The sequence below is a fragment of the Aricia agestis genome, chromosome 13, assembly GCF_905147365.1.
Source record: "Aricia agestis chromosome 13, ilAriAges1.1, whole genome shotgun sequence".
In the NCBI taxonomy this organism is placed as follows: domain Eukaryota; kingdom Metazoa; phylum Arthropoda; class Insecta; order Lepidoptera; family Lycaenidae; genus Aricia; species Aricia agestis.
In genome coordinates this window covers 12,709,483-12,727,261 of record NC_056418.1, presented here as the reverse complement: position 1 = coordinate 12,727,261, position 17,779 = coordinate 12,709,483, and the positions used below count along the sequence as shown (strand labels likewise).

The following is a 17,779-nucleotide window of genomic DNA, read 5'->3' as shown; positions in this document are numbered from 1 at the left end:
TCATGTCAATTCAATGTTAGCTGCGATCGGTTGTATGATCAATGATCATGTATGTCAAACCAGAGATTAAATTATTGGGAACGGCCGTTAGTCGATTAGCGACATTGTTACGATAAAAATCTGTCAAATTTTTCGAAATTTGAATCCAGCCGTCAAGATAAATCTTGACTAAGGGCAAACTTGACCACAACTACACCACAATAGACATAACTACCAGTACTTCGACTGCAAAGAAACGGACAGGTTTCAATATCTGTCAAATTCGTCGGGTTTCACTAGGATTATGAACGGATTGTGCCTCGCGCTGGCTGATGTAATTTCTTTTTAAATATTTAAAATAAAGATTTCAAAATTGGATTCTGACAATTTTAATAGCATCATGTGCCAAAAGTCAAAACACAAACAACAATACGACCAAAGAGGAACACGTCCATCGAATATGTCATATTTTTAAATTCGTAGGTAACAAGTTAACAACCCTAGCGACGATTTTCGTCATAATACGTCAAATTTAAAAATTTCAACATCAGTTCTAAGTCGGCATACTCTATCATTCTGTCTACTCTGACTACACGACAGCCACAACCGCACCACAACCACACCACGTGGTCGGGCGTATATTTCGTATGATTCACACGTACCACATTTTGCAGTCGTTGTCGACCACTTGTGTGATAACGACCACATCGCAACCACGGCCGCAATGAGAGTGCGCGCACAGCGCTCGCGCTCTTCACCCCTCCGTTTCATTGACTTTCGTACCTAACCACATCGCAACCACCGGCGACAACGCAACCACGTCGACATTTTGTCGCTACCACAACGCAACTACAAAAAGCTCCCTCCAGCGACACCATTCACACGTAACCACTGCTCGACGACATTTTGTCGTTGCGATGTGGTGTGGTTGTGGTACGTATGGGTTGGCCCTTAAGAGCCCTGAAAGGAGTACTTCGACTTCAAACAAACGGGCGAAAATACGTGAGCGACTGTCACTTTCAACATGTTTCACAATGCGCAACGCATTCACCAATTCTGCTATTTTAGTCAAACTGTTTAACGCGTGTAGACTTATAGTTTGGCTGGAAATAATCAATCATCAAATACGCTTAATCCAGCTAAGCACAGGTGTTACGCTAATCCTTAAATTAATTAATATATCACGAACATTCATCTAAAATTGTTTTCATCCAATTACAAATTAAAGCTCGCTTATTAAAAAATAAAATCAAAGACATCTTGAGTTTTAATTATTAACTAAATTAATAAGGTGAGGGATTATCAAAGATTATGTCAAAGACAGTTTTCTTGTGTAAGATCAACTTAGAGTGAAGCCACGTTGTCTTGATGCGGTGCGGTGCGTAGCCGCGCAAACGCTTAGACGTTTCATTTATGATGTCGACTAATACAGGCTATTAATAAAGTATAGAGGGAAGTTTCTATAACCGATGTCCATGGTACATGCCATAGACTAGACACTACTAGACAGCTTCGCAATAATGATGACAATCATAGATATCCATCATGGCACAATGTTAGTACGCCCTTAGTTATTTCAATATTTGATGATAAATGACATAAGATGGCTCTATGACATACCAACCCACTTGTATATTACAAGGGGGTTGGCCTACATTGCCGTTAGAGTGAGATGAATGGAAGAACTTGGGGGAGGCCAGTAGCCAGCAGTGGAACAACATAGGCTCTTGAAAAATGGCCTATCGAAAAGTGTTTTAACCGAACGACCAACATGAGATAAAGTGTGTGTTTTTTATTGTTAGTACAGTTGTCGTGCGTCGTCCCAAGCTATATAATGCGTTATACGACGCACGTTCCAACGACGCAACGCACTGAACCAATGTGGCCACGCAGCGTCGGTCTAACTGAAATTCTTTAGCCGAATTTCATACTAATTTACTTTCATATTCTACAATGTAAGCTTAGATCAAATAAAAAGTAGCTCTCTTTACTTCTTCTCTTCTAGGAATCACAACTAACTGTTTTTGGGGCAGTTTATGTTTGACATTGCTTGGCGTCATTTTCTGCAGTTGTCGTCCCGCATAGCCCGTCCCTACTTTTGAAATCGATGAGCAGAAATTCATTTTATCCAGAGATCTAAATTAGAATTTGTTTACAATTTTATTTTTGGCCGATTACACACATTCTAAATTATTATCTACTGGATTAAAATACTCGAAGATCAAACTGGAAATAAAATCTAGATATTTTAGGTAACTATCATGTATGATGTACCTAGCTGTAAAGCTTTTACAAAGTTTATTAAAATCTGTTAAGAAAATAGCCGCTTAACATTATACGCACTATAATGATACCAAATTAAATGTCTTTGATTATCACGCAATTGTAACAAAGCTGGTAAGTACATTATTTTGGTTAAGTTATATTCTCGTATTGCCGAATTCTATCCGTAGCGGCCATTGTCAAAAAAAATTGTCATTATGTCATCGTTTTCTATACAAACCGCGATTGACAATGAAGTGACAGATGTTCCTAGTTGGCGATATCGTATTTTGCATACTCGATGTGAACTGACTGAGTATGAAGTATATATACGAGTATCACTGCAATCTCATAGAAAGTTAAGATTATCACTTATAATACCACAAGAGCTTCAAAATTATCGGGTATTTCCAGAAATGAAAGAAATGCCAGATAATTTTGAAGCTCGTGTGGTATTCGGGGGATTATTTTTCCGTCCCAAATGTCGGCCAATAGAATTAGAATTTGTTTTTTATATATAGCAACTACCAGAGAAAATTTTCAAAAAATTATTATCAGTATAATACCATGTAGGTTGTACCACGTGACGTCGAATGGTGCAATTCTATTGGTCGATATTTGGGTCGGAAAAATGATCACCCTAATAGTTTAATTTTTTCTTAATAAGTTAACCGAATACAGTGCGAGCATTTTTCATATAGCTCCTAGACTAAAAAAGTCAATGACCGCTGGGGACACCATAGTTTTTGTCTATAATAATATAAATGATTACATTTAGATCAAAATAAATTAAAACCGAATTAACGGTAAAATTTAAAAATCTTATTAGTTAAATTTACAGAAAAAGAAATGAATATTATATTTTATTGTCTTCCTCTTGAAAATTTCTCCCGTAGCAATTAAGTACCTTTAATTTGTCGCTATTAATTCGTTTAACAATTTCTTCTTCTTCTGAAGATAACAATTTAAAATTAATCAGATTATAAAAGAACCGATATCATACAATTTAAGGTCCGTTTGTGTGAGTTTAGTTATTTTGCATTCTTTATATTTTCGAATTTCGATAACGAAGTTAGTTGTCGAAAATGTATGGGGTTTGACATTCGCTAAGCCCTCATCAGTTGTTTGCAGTACAGCCCCCCTAGACAAGTGGCAAAACGCTAACGCTAACGCTACAAAATGTATGCGATTTGACATAAGTCATCGCTTCGCTAGCGAATACTAATGTCAAATCCATACATTTTCTAGCGTTAGCGTTAGCGCTAGTGTTAACGTTTTGCCACTTGTCTAAGGGGGCTGCCGCTGCTTCAGTTCTGAATCGAATCGATGGTCCTGCCTGGCGGTAGGTAACAGCTCATAATGAACAATTCCCTTCGAATCCCACCACACACACAGCATCACCTTGTTGCGAATTAACCCGGGTTTCGCCACAGTCTGTGAAGCTCACTGAACCGATTTTGCTGAAATTTGGTATGAGGATGCTTTCAGTACCGGAAAAGGCCATAGGATACTTTTTATCCCGGAAAAATGTACGGTTCATACGCAATAAACGAATTTTGGCGCAACGGAGTTGCGGGCGTCTTCTATTCTCTCATAAGGTCCAATATGAGAACAGAATCGCGAGAAAAAATCCGCGCGATTAAAATTCGCAGTGCGGACATGCCCTTAAGAATTTTCAATCATGTTTTCTATCCATCCATCCATCCAAAAAGTTTCAACTTACCATCCAACTCCACGTTGATGTTGGCGACGGTGTGTCCGTCCCACGGGTGTGCTATCAGGCGTACCTGGTACGCACACCCTGGCCGCACCGCGCACCCGTCAGGCACTGGGCTCACAGCGGTCGGGATCACACTCCAGAGGGTATCCTGGAAACAAGACTCGTACCACGAAACGGTTTTGAGACTCAAACAATCGAATGTTGCGTCCTAACCTAACAAACGTGAAATGACGTTGTTAGAGCAGGACGCGGCATTCTAGCCCGATTGTTTGAGTCTCAAAACCGTTTCGTAGTAGGCCCTACAGGATCGGTCTTAGGACTTCTATTAAAATTCATATTAAGCTTGGTCTGAATTTTCAAACGACTTCCATTTCAGTTTCTTATCTATCTCTGCTCGATTGTGGATATATTTTGGGTACAGATTAAGTTATTTTCACTTCAATAATAACTAATGTACAAAACCTACTCTAGGTCTCCATGACGCTTGAGTGACTACAAAAATAGTACCCTCCCCTCCTCTACTATTAGTATAGCCCCACCAAAGTTACCCAGAATCTGAACTTTGCGGCTTCCCCTTCCATTTTTACGACCCCTTATTAACACATATTTTGGGATGCAACAATAAACAAAGATCAAGGTTTTAATATTAAGGCCCGGTACACATTGGACGTTTTGAAGCGCGCGTTAGGCGCGCGCTTTGCTAACGCGCGTTTTGAGAACCCCGGATTCTATTGAAGCGTACACATGCTAGCGCGGCGCGTTAAAAACGTCCAATGTCTACCCGCTCTAAGACGATTTTCCAAAACATTTGCGCTTCTTATTAGCGGTAAGTGATAGCTAGGGCTGGTCATGATGAAAACTAATGAAATTACGATTTATTAAACAGATAGAGTCATAAGTCCGCGACTATCTTATCGCTAACGGGTAACATATATCTGACAGATAAAATATTACTCAATACCAAAATATTTTGTTCGGATTAGCTTATCGTGGCCTGATTATTAGGCTTTCTATTGATTTTCAAGCATAAAATATACAAGGTGTAGCAAAACAATGTGATAATACTTGAAGGTGTGTGTGTCACTTATACATAGAGTTCACTGTGTAAGTGCAGCGTTGAAAGAGCAATTTTTGTTGTGATATGTATGGACAAATTCATAAAGCCGATACGCTTGCCCATACTAATCACAAATAGTATTATCACTTTTATTTGTTATGCTAAGTACACACATACGGTTTTGCTCGATAGTTTTACCACGACCTCTGTGGCTCAATTGGTTGAGTGTGTGGCAGCTCAAGCCGGGGGTCGCGGGTTTGAATCCCGCCGACGGAACAAAAAGTTTTTCAATGTTCCCGGGTCTGGATGTGTATTAAATATGTGTATGATATAATAAAAATCTGAAATAGTATGTATAGTATAAAAGTATTAAATATGTTTCCGTAGTCTGGTACCTGTAACACAAGTCCTTCAGGTACTTAGCACGGGGCCAGACTGACGTGGTGTGAAGCGTCCATAGATATTATTATTATATTATTATTTACTCCAAATCGAGTAATAAAACTACGGTGTGGACCGCAAAACTCGCAACGCTCGTAAGCTTGCATCGGGCCAGTTCGAAGGCTCACATCGAGCCGGCTCGATGGAATTAAATATATCGATTTATCTATCGAGCAATGCTGAATGTGTGGACGGAAGCCCGAGCCGCGGGTTTTGCTCGACGTTATTGCTTGATCAAGCAAAACCGTATGTGAATACTTAGCATTACACCCTTTATTGTCGTAGTATAATAATTCCGAAAGCAATCTTCATCGTGTGTTTTTCCATTGCAGCACTGGACGGCATTAAGCGTCATAATTATTACCAACGTTGAATGTTTCAGCTACAGCAACGCTTGGCACTATCAACCTAATTCACGTTCCAATTGAGCACTGTATGGTTTTTAGGTGACGCCGCGTTAAAGTAAAAAACCGTGTTGGATATGTTTTAGATTGTTTATTTTCTATAAGAGGCCGGCCCGGCCTCTCATAGAAAACAAGCAATGGAACAGCAAAAAATGGAAAGGGCGTAAGCGACAAAATAGTTTTTGTCGCGTAATTTAAAAACCATAAATACATTTCATATAAGCTAGGGCAAATAAAAGTGTATGCTTGAACCAGAAAGCTTAAACCACTCTCCTCTGTCGGCAAAATAGGAATCCCTTTTTTTACAGAGGTCTTTTTGATTGATTATTCTGTATAATAAAAGTTGACCAATCGTGTTATGCTATGGTTAATTCAAAGACAAAGACATGATGAATACTGACAATGAACTTTAGTAATTGCTGAGAAAAATCGATATCGCTACATCCAAATTATCAAGGCGTCGCGTCGTCTTAATCGTAGAGCACATCGCAACCGACTACCGCATAATGCCGAAGTATGCTGATGCTTATTGGGAAGTAAATTAGTTTTGAGAGTGTTTGATTCTGGGAAGTGTTGCTGTTAGAACATTCAACGTTCGGCATTATGCCGCTCAAGCGCTAATAATTGGAAAACAGTAATTCTCACTATGAGTGGCATTATAATCTGTAATTGAAAACACACCAGTTGGAGTGACGCTGTGCACTTCGATGTGCCCGCGCACCGGGGACCTGCGGCAGCTGTGACACTGTGTCAGTACTCACCCCGGGCAGGTTGTACTCGTAGCACAGGTTGGAGTGGCAGTCGGCGGTGTCGGTGACGCTGTGCACCTCGATAGAGTAACCACGGACTGGGGGACCTGTGAAAGTAATTAAATGTATTACTTTCTTCGTTTTACGTACGGCTCCTTAGTGATTCACCAATGTCAAAGAGTGGCGGAAACTCCGCCTTATAAGTTAGTATAATAAGAAGTACGGCAATTTACGATCATTTACAGAAATAATGTTGGATGCCGTCTTCAAAAGTGAGGAAATGTTAGCTCTATCAACAATAGCTGCAATTGGTAGGGTAGTATTGTTACGTGCTAGGGTTCGAAGGATTTGAAGAGAAAGACCTGCCGACTCTTATGAAGACTTTAATCACTAGCGCTAGGTATAACACAAAGCACTAGGTCCAAAACACTAAGCACTATCACTGTTCTAGGTCGTAGCCAAGTCATAGGTTTCACTGTTATCACTCTTGATCACTTGTTTTTCACTTCCAAGTCACCACTAGGATAGCTTAAACTGAACTGATTGATTATCCTAGGCGAGTCCCTGACTGTTCCAGAGAGTTTGTTTTTAGAACGTACCTGACTCGCGTAAACATTGGTTGAACGTTACTAGAAAATACGCGCATGTAATCATATACCTAACGCCATCTACTATCGAGTACGGGATTTATGTTGCCTGTATTCCCCGAGTAGTTCCGCTGGTTGACGCTAGATGGCACTGTGTGTCGTAAGTTCGTAACAGTATATAAACGTACTATTGTCAAGTAGTCTCGTATATTACCTGACTAATATACCTTTATTCATCTCATTAGGTAAAGTCCACTTACCAACAGGTGCGTTCCAGGTGACGTTGAATGCTAGCTCGTGGTCCCCCAGCGGCAGGGGGAACACCGCGACCCCCCGGGGCAGCGCCGCGTGGACAACCGGGTACTCTGACGGGGGGAGTGCTGGAAGCTGAGGAAAAAGAGAGGGGAGATGTAGAAGAAAGTATCTTTCGAAGAAAGGACTTTAGCTCATGTGTCCCCATATCACAATGATATGGGGATTTTAGCATTTTTTTAGATTATGGGGAAAAAAAGTTGATAAAAATGCTATCCAATAGCTTTACGGCGACAGTCACCGAATGCGACACGTATTTTTCTAAAGATTGTTCCAGTTTCCAACATCGTGAAAATAAGGATTTAAACCCATCTGAGGAAACATCAGGTATTTAGTTTCTCTCTTTATGCTAAGATATAGTTTTTATGGTAAAGCTTTGAATACAATTTATTAATTTTACTGTCTAATTGTCACACCTTACATTTCAATGATGAGGTTCTTTTTCAAAGAATTCAAGAAAAATGGTTAATGGAACGGGGAATATTCGTCATCTCACCTCCTCAAATTACGTGACGATACTGATATTTTTACAACATCGTAGAATTATATTTTGGTTTAAAAATTATTAAGACACCGAAACTTTAATTTACAATCCAACTAGGAGTCTCACGCACCTAATTTTATTTAAACGTGCAAAACGTACAATTTTCCGGGATACAATGCATTTTATTCACCCACGACTATATATGCCTTTCATTGAATATTTAAAATCGGGTAGTATTTAATCGAGTGACTGTAAATTACAGTTTTAAGTGTCAAAATTACTAAATTTGGAGTATAGAATTACTATTTGAGTGACTGACTGTGAGTGACGAGAAATTAACAGAACAGTAACTTAAAAATTCTTTAATTGAGTTACTTAAAATTCAAAATGAGCAGCTCCATAATATTTGAGCGACCTAATATCTGTTTGAGTGTCAACATTACGTCCTGAATTTTTTCAATATTTGGCAAATGTATTTTTTATACTGAGCGGCATTTTATCTTAAATGAAGTGTTTCGAATACAAAAACCACTTTGAAAACTACTTAAATGAGCAGAGTATAATTCAGAGCTCACATTAAAACAAAAAAAATGAATATGAAATAACTATTTCATGAAACACTTTTATCAGGGATCCCTAGAACATTTTTTTTTATTACTTTCAAGCAAATTTTTTGTGAGTAGCTTCATTTGGATAATAGGAACAACAATTGTGTCTGTGGAAAAACTCGAAAGTGGTAGCTAACAGAGATAGAAAGGATTTCATACTTTGATTTGATGATCCCAAAATATGTATTGTTCTATCTGTAGGAACTTAAAAGTTTAGAATCATGCCCAACGATTTAGGGGGAGGGGGGAGGAGGGGGGGGGGGGTTAACCCCGTTTTTATATAAGAATCATTAATAAATTACACAAATTATAATCCTTAACGGAACGTCAAAGAAATGGTTAAAAATTTTAATGCCGACCAATACCAAAAAAAAAACAACTGGCTTCAACTATGAGTCGACGGAGCCCCGCTACTCCTACTTCTAGGTGGTTCACAAAAAAATAACCACGATGGCTAAGGCGGCCACCTTAGCCATCTAACCTAACCCAAAAAAGTCGTATTGGTCCGCAGCTCAACTCACCTGACTGCAACGATTCGTCGCCCCACCCCCATTCGAATTCGCACGCATTTTACAATATGTAGTTTTCATTGAAACACGTATCAAAATATAAAATATAAGCCTCGAATAAAATATCAGTAACCAATTATCATTAATAAAGCAGCTCACAAAAGTTTGCTCAAAGTGAACTTTTTAGTAGCTCGTAATAAATAAGCTCACTTAGAAAAATTGAATTTATATTTAATATCGAAGTTGCCCGCTATGTATTTCCAGTCGCTCACTTAGAAATACAGTCGCTCGGATAGAATTTTAATATCTGAAATAGATTAATCGCAATCCACTTTTTGTAAGCTCGTTCTGGATTTTATTATAAATCAATATTTTTCGTTAGTTTAGTTTATTTTTCGCTTAGTCAAATTAATACCGCTCATGTTATCAAAACAGTATGTTCATCATTCATTCAGTTCAGTCGCAAAGTAATTTTTTATTCGCTCGTTTTATTATTTCCCTTTAAAATCTGCTTAACGATTTAAGAAGTGATACAACAAACAGACACGATTTGGCAAAATACTTAATTTTAGTACACATAAAAAAAAACTATAATTTATATAAAGTACCTATAGTATAATACAAAAGGATTAGTTTAATTCGTAGCCCCTAGCTGCCACGGGCTACGAGCTACGGGCAATGTAGCAGGGACTACGTGCTACGAAAAAATGACATTGTCACCCTTTTTTTATAATAGAATATCATATATTGTCACAATATTACGTACTACGACGTAGTAAATACTTAGTAATAAATAACTATTTAGTAATATTTAATACTCAAAGCATTTGTTATGTTACTTAACTAAAATAATCTTCAAAAATATTCTTTAACTACGACTGAACATTTCTCGAATCTCAACAATACTATATCGGACTGAGATATCGGAAGATTAACAAAAGATTAATTGTTGTGATGATCTGCAAAATATCATAAGAATTGAAGATGAATTTTCAGAATGAATTTAATTTCGTTCATGGTTATAGAATAACAATAATCGGTAATTAGTAATCACTTCTAAACAAAGGGATTAGTAATCTCCAGATAAGTGGTTTTGCAACGAGCAACCTCAAAAATTTACTCATCAAATCTATATTATACATTATAGTAGTTGACGCCCGCAACTCCATTGCGTCAAAATTCGTTTACCGCGCGGGAACCGTACATTTTTTCGAGATCAAACGTATCCTACGTCTTTCCTTTCTCGTGCCTCGAAGTATCTTCATCATCTTCTTTTGCATTGAAATGGGTCAAGCGGTTTGGGTGTGAAGAGGTAACATATACTTAACCCTTTTTTGCATTTATAATATTAAGTACCTACGGATCTTAAACATAGTCCTTTTTTTTTTTTTTTTTTTTGCGCCGAGAAAATGCTTTTAAGCATCTTGCGGGGGATGGGGTCCTATCCGCAAGTATGTGGGTCTCTGCTGCGTCCGAAGATGGTGGTGGACGCAGCCCCTACCCACTAAAAACTCGGCGGTACTCCACTATGCGCCTTGGGCGGGCCGCGGGATCGCGTGAGCCTACACCGCGACTCCGCCGGCGAGCGCCTGCTGCTGCGCAGGCTCTTCAACAAAATAAAAAGCGAGTGCACAACCTGATTGCTTGTTACTCAAATTAATTTAAAACTTGGTGCACATTTCAAACCTTATAATATAACTCGTAAGGCTCAAAATGCGCCACACTTCTAACATGATTAAACGCTAAAATAATGCAAATATTTAAACCCTTAATCGGACGCTAAATTTAAAATTTCCAAAACAAACTTACGTAATTAGGAACCCCCTGGGAAATCCCACTGTCTATACAGAGACACAACAATATCACAAACACACACATCACTGACGTCCACTGTCACCATTGTACGAATTGACAGTCCTTTGACAGTCCTTAACAGTCCAATGACAGTATGAATCAGAGTGAGTAACCGACTATGAATGCCCGATTTCGAATGAAAAACGAAAATTTGATTTGTCGAATTAGGGTTGTGGTACAGTGGCAGTAACTATGTTGTAGACTTAATACTTATTATGGTCGCTACACAATGAGACAAAATACGGCGTGAGAATTTTATCCGAAATTGATTTTGAAATAAATTAATGGAAAATGTGAAAGTGCATAACTGTATTTTTCTATTTTTTTATAGTTATCTTCTTAGGGCATAATATATCGTCAAAATAGTCTTCTCAATAAAGAATACTTAATGAGCTGTATTGCTTGGTAAGTATTTTTTAAGAAATAATACAACAGTGACTATTCTGTTTTCTTTTCTCAGTTATGTTTAATTTCTGAGTTAATCATACTAATATTATAATTGCAAATGTGTATGTATCTGTCTGTTACTTTTGTTTAATTTGCGAAGGTATATTTGGTGTAGAAATAACTTCAGCTTTGTAAAAGGACATGAAATATTTCTTGATCCTAGAAATATGTAATAAACCTATTTCAGCGCTACCAACGGGTAACTACTAGATAGATATGAAAAATATACCATTAGGTAATATTTTTATAGGTTATAAAACCAGGTTTTTACGTGGAAGAGCCATGCTTCGGCACGAATGGGCCGGCTCGACCGGAGAAATACCACGTTCTCACAGAAAACCGCGCGCTTGCGCTGTGTTTCGCCGAATGAGTGAGTTTACCGGAGGCCCAATCCCCTAACCCCTACCCTATTCCCTTTCCCTTCCCTACCCTCCCCTATTACCCTATTCCCTCTTAAAAGGCCGGCAACGCACTTGCACACTCTTCTGATGCTGCGAGTGTCCATGGGCGACGGAAGTTGCTTTCCATCAGGTGACCCGTTTGCTCGTTTGCAGCCTTATTTCATAAAAAAAAAGGTGTGTCCCGGTCCTTTTTTTTTGATGCGCAGGGGAAACCCTTTATGGGTGCCACGGATTGGGGATGTGCCTCAGTTATAGCTGAATCACCCCGGGGGTATGTGGGACTCCCGACGTCGGGCTTACCCAGTAAAACCACCTGCGGTTTGCCTTCAGCCGTATACGAAGGGATATCCTGGTTCTGTCTAACACAGGACTCCCTCCACGACCGGCCGGTCTACCTCAAGGGACCGCTCCGGTAAACTGAAGCGTCCTTCGGCGTCGGGACTAGCTAAGCCGGGCAAGTTCCCATCCTGACCCGAAGCCCCGTGGGACAAAAGTTATTGGAGGGTCGTATAGCGACGCCTCCGCACTTCCGTCCTACGCCGGCGGAGCAGAACGGAGGATAGATCATCCTCTCTGTTCCGCTCCGCGGCCTCTTTCTGCGAAAGGACGGTTTCACAGAAAGAGACCGCCGCCTGCCAGGCCTCATCGCTCTCGAGCATGCAGCGCACCATGCTCGGGAGCGAGAGGTCCCCTCCTAGCACTGCTACGAGGTCGTGGCGCTGCACGGCCTAACGACCGCACACCTCAAGGGTATGCTGGGCCGTATCCTCCGCAGCGCCACATTCATGGCAGGCTGGGTGTGTCCCGGTCCTAAGCTAGTGTTTGATATCAATTGGACACCGCTTACACTCGACCGGCTGACGTAAAAGATAATATGATAAGATATCGCTAATACCAGACTTCACACATAATTGCCTATTACACATAATATTGATCAAATTGAAACATACGGACAACCAATATGTGACTATAAAGAGGTATAGTTTGTTTTATAGAATACGCTTTGTTCTATATTATTGGTACGGAACCCTACTTTTTTTTTTTAAATAAGGGGGCAAACGAGCAAACGGGTCACCTGATGGAAAGCAACTTCCGTCGCCCATGGACACTCGCAGCATCAGAAGATCTGCAGGTGCGTTGCCGGCCTTTTAAGAGGGAATAGGGTAATAGGGGAAGGTAGGGATGGAAAGGGAACGGAATAAGGGAGGGTAGGGAAGGGAATTGGGCCTCCGGTAAACTCACTCACTCGGCGAAACACAGCGCAAGCGCTGTTTCACGCCGGTTTTCTGTGAGGACGTGGTATTTCTCCGGTCGAGCCGGCCCATTCGTGCCGAAGCATGGCTCTCCCACGTCTACGTGCGCGAGTCTAACTCGCACTTGGCCGATTTTTATGTCTGCAACATGTACGGTTTCGTGGGATAATTAAGCGGGCGGAGACATAAGCAGTTAATTTTAAGGAAAAAAACTTTTTTAACTTTTAATACTGTTCTAATTTAAATTTAGTAATAATACTCGAATTTCAAAAACTAAAAAATACTAAAATTACTGTGAAATATAAAATACCTACTCGTATTATAAAATTAATGAAATCTTATTTTGCAAAGAACGATTATTATATATATATATATATATATATAAGTATACTGCCTACTAATTTATATATATATATAACATCACAGAAAAGTTTTCTACTTCTAATATGAATTTTTATTTAAAAAAAATTACCCCAACCGGCAACGTTATAAACTTTGCGGCTTACCGCCTTTGAATTCAATGATTAAATCAACCGAGATCAATACATTTTGGTATGGAAGTCAAAAGGGGGCGAAAAGGGGGTGAATGAGAACGAATGGGGGACGAATAACATCATATAACATATTCTATACTCTATACACTCAGTGGCGTAGCTAGGTAAGCGAGGACCCCGGCCCAAAAAATAGAGCAAGGCCGACATTTGAAATGCTTTATAGAGAGTCTATACTCTCAGTGGCATAGGTATATCTAGCTATAGGGTCCTAGGTTATCACCTAGTACCTCTGGCCTGAATAAAGCAGGGTTCAGGGCAAGACGTTTTCTCTAAGCGAGGTCCTCTGATCGGAGATTATTAAGAAATTTGACCACCCGTGCCCTTATCAATTTAAAATCTGTTCACTTCACTTACTATCTAAATATCTTAGAAAAGCAAGCAAAAATAACAGCTTAAAACATTAAATTTACAACTCGTAAATTCTGATCCTCTGAGGTCGGCAAAAATAAAATCAATAAAAGGTAAAACTAATAACATTTACTTAGTCCTAAATAAATTGTTAAAACCAAAGTGACACGACAACCGAGTGAGTGAAAGGATCCCGGATCAGCGGGATCGACAGACCCTCGCCCTTCCCTAGCATTTCACATTATTGCAACATTAAGAAGGACACGGTCCTGGCGATTCCACTGACTGGCATCTGGTAGATTCGACACAGAACGATATCTCTTTAACACCCTAGAAACTCCACCCAGCTTGAGTGACCCCTCTCCACCAAGCCAATGTCACAACATCTAAAGGCAAAGGGTGGAGAGCAGCATATCTAAGGAAATCGAAAAATGTCAGATCTACTGGTCGCCACACTGGGACCACACCATTCAAAACATATTATTACTAGCTATTTGACCGAGCTTTGCTCGGTATTCGATAAAACACGAATAAAATGACATTTTCAAAAATGATTCCTAGCTAGATCGATTTATCGCCCCCGAAACCCCCTATATACTAAATTTCATGAAAATCGTTGGTGCCGATTCCAAGATTCCAATAATATAATTGAACAAAAATTGCTCGTTTAAAGATATAAGATAAGATAAAATTTAATTTTATTAAAAAAAAAAACGTCCATGGCATGATTGACTACAATTACGATTAATATTATATTAAAAAATTATACTTGGTGCGAAAACATATTTAAAAAGATAGCAAAAAAAGGATATGGGGGAGTAGCCCATAGACGGCCCCAAATTGCATAAATAAAAAAAACATTTACAACTTGAAGATTGTAAATCAGTCATTGAGGGAGTCGAGGGACCTTGCTCCTTAGTAACTACGCCACTGTATAACAGTATATACAACGGGTAAGGTAACCTACTTAATATTGAGAGGAATTAAGGATCGTCCTGCGAATTATGATCTCAATCTCTATCTCAAGACTATTGATCTCAATCTCAAGTGATCGATTCTCATCAAACTAGGCTGAGCATACAATAAGTGGCTGGGTGATCTATTGAATGATAATCTACCAAATATTTGATGAACGACAAACTCGAAAAGGTTTTAGTAAATTAAAAGCTTATATTTGGAGTTAATATAAGCTTTTATTTTACTATTATTATATTTGAAATTTTATAGTAATTGTTAAGAAGATGAGAATAAAGAAGGATGGCCAAAAATGGACCCAGAGTCGACAGCAATAAATTTATTTTGTCATGATATTGTCATTGAAATACTTGGCCAATCCAACTACTATTATAAATGCGAAAGTCTGTCTGTCTATTACCTCTTCACGTCTCAATCGCTGAACCGATTTTGCTGAAGTTAGGTATGGAATGGATACACTTTGAGTCGGAAGGACATAGGGTACTATTCACCCCAGAATGTTTTTCGGTTCCAGCGCGATAAACTAATTTTGCGGAAAAGTTTATACATATTTTACTCATATTGTTACAGACTTAGCCACTCAAATTCTAATAAGAACAACTCTCCATCTTAAAGTTTAAAGTATGTAGTTAGATCAATATAGACAATTTCAAACGGTAACGGGCGGGCGGCAACAAAAATTTTTAGGGTTAAAAATAACGTTCTTCAAAATTAACGATTTAAAAGTGAAAAAAATTCACGACTTTCACGCCGACTTTATATTATTATTTTGCCAATGGTAGATATTTCAAAATGGTTTAACATCCCGCGGGCCACAAATAAAGTCCCGGCGGCAGGCCGCATGCGGCCCGCGGGCCGCGGGTTCGGGTTAGCTGGTCTAGACGCTCTGAAAACCTTTTCCAGTAAATTCTGTTTAACTGGAATCTAAAATATCCTTAAATCACTAATTTGAAATTTCCTATCCTTTATCTGTGTAACAAATTTCATCACAAAATTAAATTAAACTGTTGAACCCCGCTGAAGATTCCCTTTTGTTGAGACCTTGAAGGGTTTTTGAATGTATCGAATTAAATAGAGTATTAATTTGAGTGGGCCGGTGCGGGCTTATTTTCTTGCCACAATACTAATATTTTAAAGAATGATTGTTAAACATAGGGCAGACTATTATAAATAGATAGGAAGAGCCTCCGTGGTCTAGTGGTACAGAGCGCGGCTCTTGACTCGGAGGTCGTGGGTTCGATTCCCGCGTTGGAAACATGTTATTTCCAAGTTTGGTTAGGACATTGCAGGCTGATCACCTGATTGTCTGACAAGTAAGATGATCCATGCGTCGGATGGGCATGAAAAAGTCGGTCCTGCGCCTGATCTCTCGCCGGTCGTGTCGGTCTTCCGTCCCACTGGGTTGAGAGTAAAGGAATAGAGAGTGCTCTTGTGTACTGCGCACACACTTGGGCACTATAAAATTACTCCTGCGTAGCTGGCCTGGTTACAATGAAACCGGCCACCGTCACCGAAACCGGTGTGGGAGCTATAATAGATAGATTTTGATACAAATTGGCGCAAAGACTTAATTAAATACAAGTTGCCAGTCGTCCGGATAAAGCCGGACACAGTCAGGCTTTTCGCTTGCGTGTCCGGCCAAAATCAAAGGGAGTTCGGCCTTTGTAGAGCCTCAAAACACAAATTTTAGACGGTTTTACACCTAATGAGATGAAAAATTGTATAGCTATTAGGTGTTAAATTAAAGTTCTATTCAATAAAACAGAAAATTTGTACGGTGTACACGAGCTGCCGAACGTATTTTTATATTAAAAGTTTAGATTCTAAGTACTCGATAGCAACTGTTTTTTGTACTAATTTCCGGCCAAGCTGACTGCTTTGTCCGGCTTTTCGGTTTAGCGACCTGGGAACCCTAAATACGAGTGATATTTGTGTAAAAGTAACGTTAACACATTTAATGCCACCACGATTTTCTATTAGTTCCCAGCGACGCCGCGCCGCGCCGCCCTATAAAAACGCAAACTATGTTAGGTGTGCTCTCGGCACTGCAGGATGAAATTACGTAGCACGCTAGACGTGTTCACTGGCATTGTCAAGAGGTAAAATCATAAAAAGCCTCTTTTCTTTAAGTTAAAAATAGTTAAAAATTAGTCCTTCTTGAGTTACTGCAGATATATTTTGTTTTTAGCAGTGTTTATGGTTTTGAAGGTGTGCCAGAATGGTAATTGCAGTTATGGCAGTAAATAGATTCTCTCTGATAAAAAAATCGCATATACAGTTTGCATGGCCGCGCCATGCCGACATCGCAGACGCGATCATACAAAAAGTGTGCCGTCTGCGATCTCCCTAAGACGCGAGACCGACCGACTTCGAGCGTATACACTTCACCCCGCAGTCCCGCACCCGTGCGGGGATGGCAGCAAACCTGTTAATATTAGACAGCCTTTCAGCATTGCCGCTAATCGCAAATATGACATAATACAATATTATCGCGGATTGCGCGCTAGCTCTGGGTTCCGAGGAGTGGTTTCTGTTCGCACCTAGCATTCCCTCTACGCAACATAATGAGGCCGCGTGAGATCATGGAAAAACACGGCTTTGCTTTTTGCTAGCACGCGTTCACTGTTAAAGTTGCAACGCTGAAATACATAAAAAAATTGGTCTTTCAGCGCTGCTACTCTATGGAAGGGGCACATACAAATTACACACTCTAAAGTATTCAAAATTTATCACTTAGTTTTGTTAAACCCTGTAAATTCAAATAAAAGAATACTCTAGTAGCTTACTCACCGTCATCTCCCGTATCTCCTCACTCGTCAGCTCCGTGCCATCCGG

The 17,779-nt window shown here is 39.5% G+C and overlaps 1 protein-coding gene across 2 annotated transcripts in view; it reads right to left on the bottom strand.

Annotated features, from left to right (window-relative positions):
- Positions 1–17,779, bottom strand: part of LOC121733146 (fibroblast growth factor receptor 4-like) — a 134,789-nt gene extending 117,010 nt beyond the window's left edge. Inside the window, exons 1-4 of one of the 2 annotated variants that reach the window (XM_042123315.1) lie at positions 17,735–17,779; positions 7,460–7,586; positions 6,625–6,719; positions 3,965–4,109 (exon numbers count right to left, since the gene is read on the bottom strand). In XM_042123315.1, coding sequence (XP_041979249.1) covers positions 3,965–4,109; positions 6,625–6,719; positions 7,460–7,586; positions 17,735–17,740 — 373 coding nt within the window. In that variant the 5' untranslated portion in view covers positions 17,741–17,779. Of the gene's footprint in view, positions 1–3,964; positions 4,110–6,624; positions 6,720–7,459; positions 7,587–10,921; positions 11,016–17,734 lie in introns of those variants that run through there. The other variant, XM_042123313.1, reaches the window with a different exon arrangement.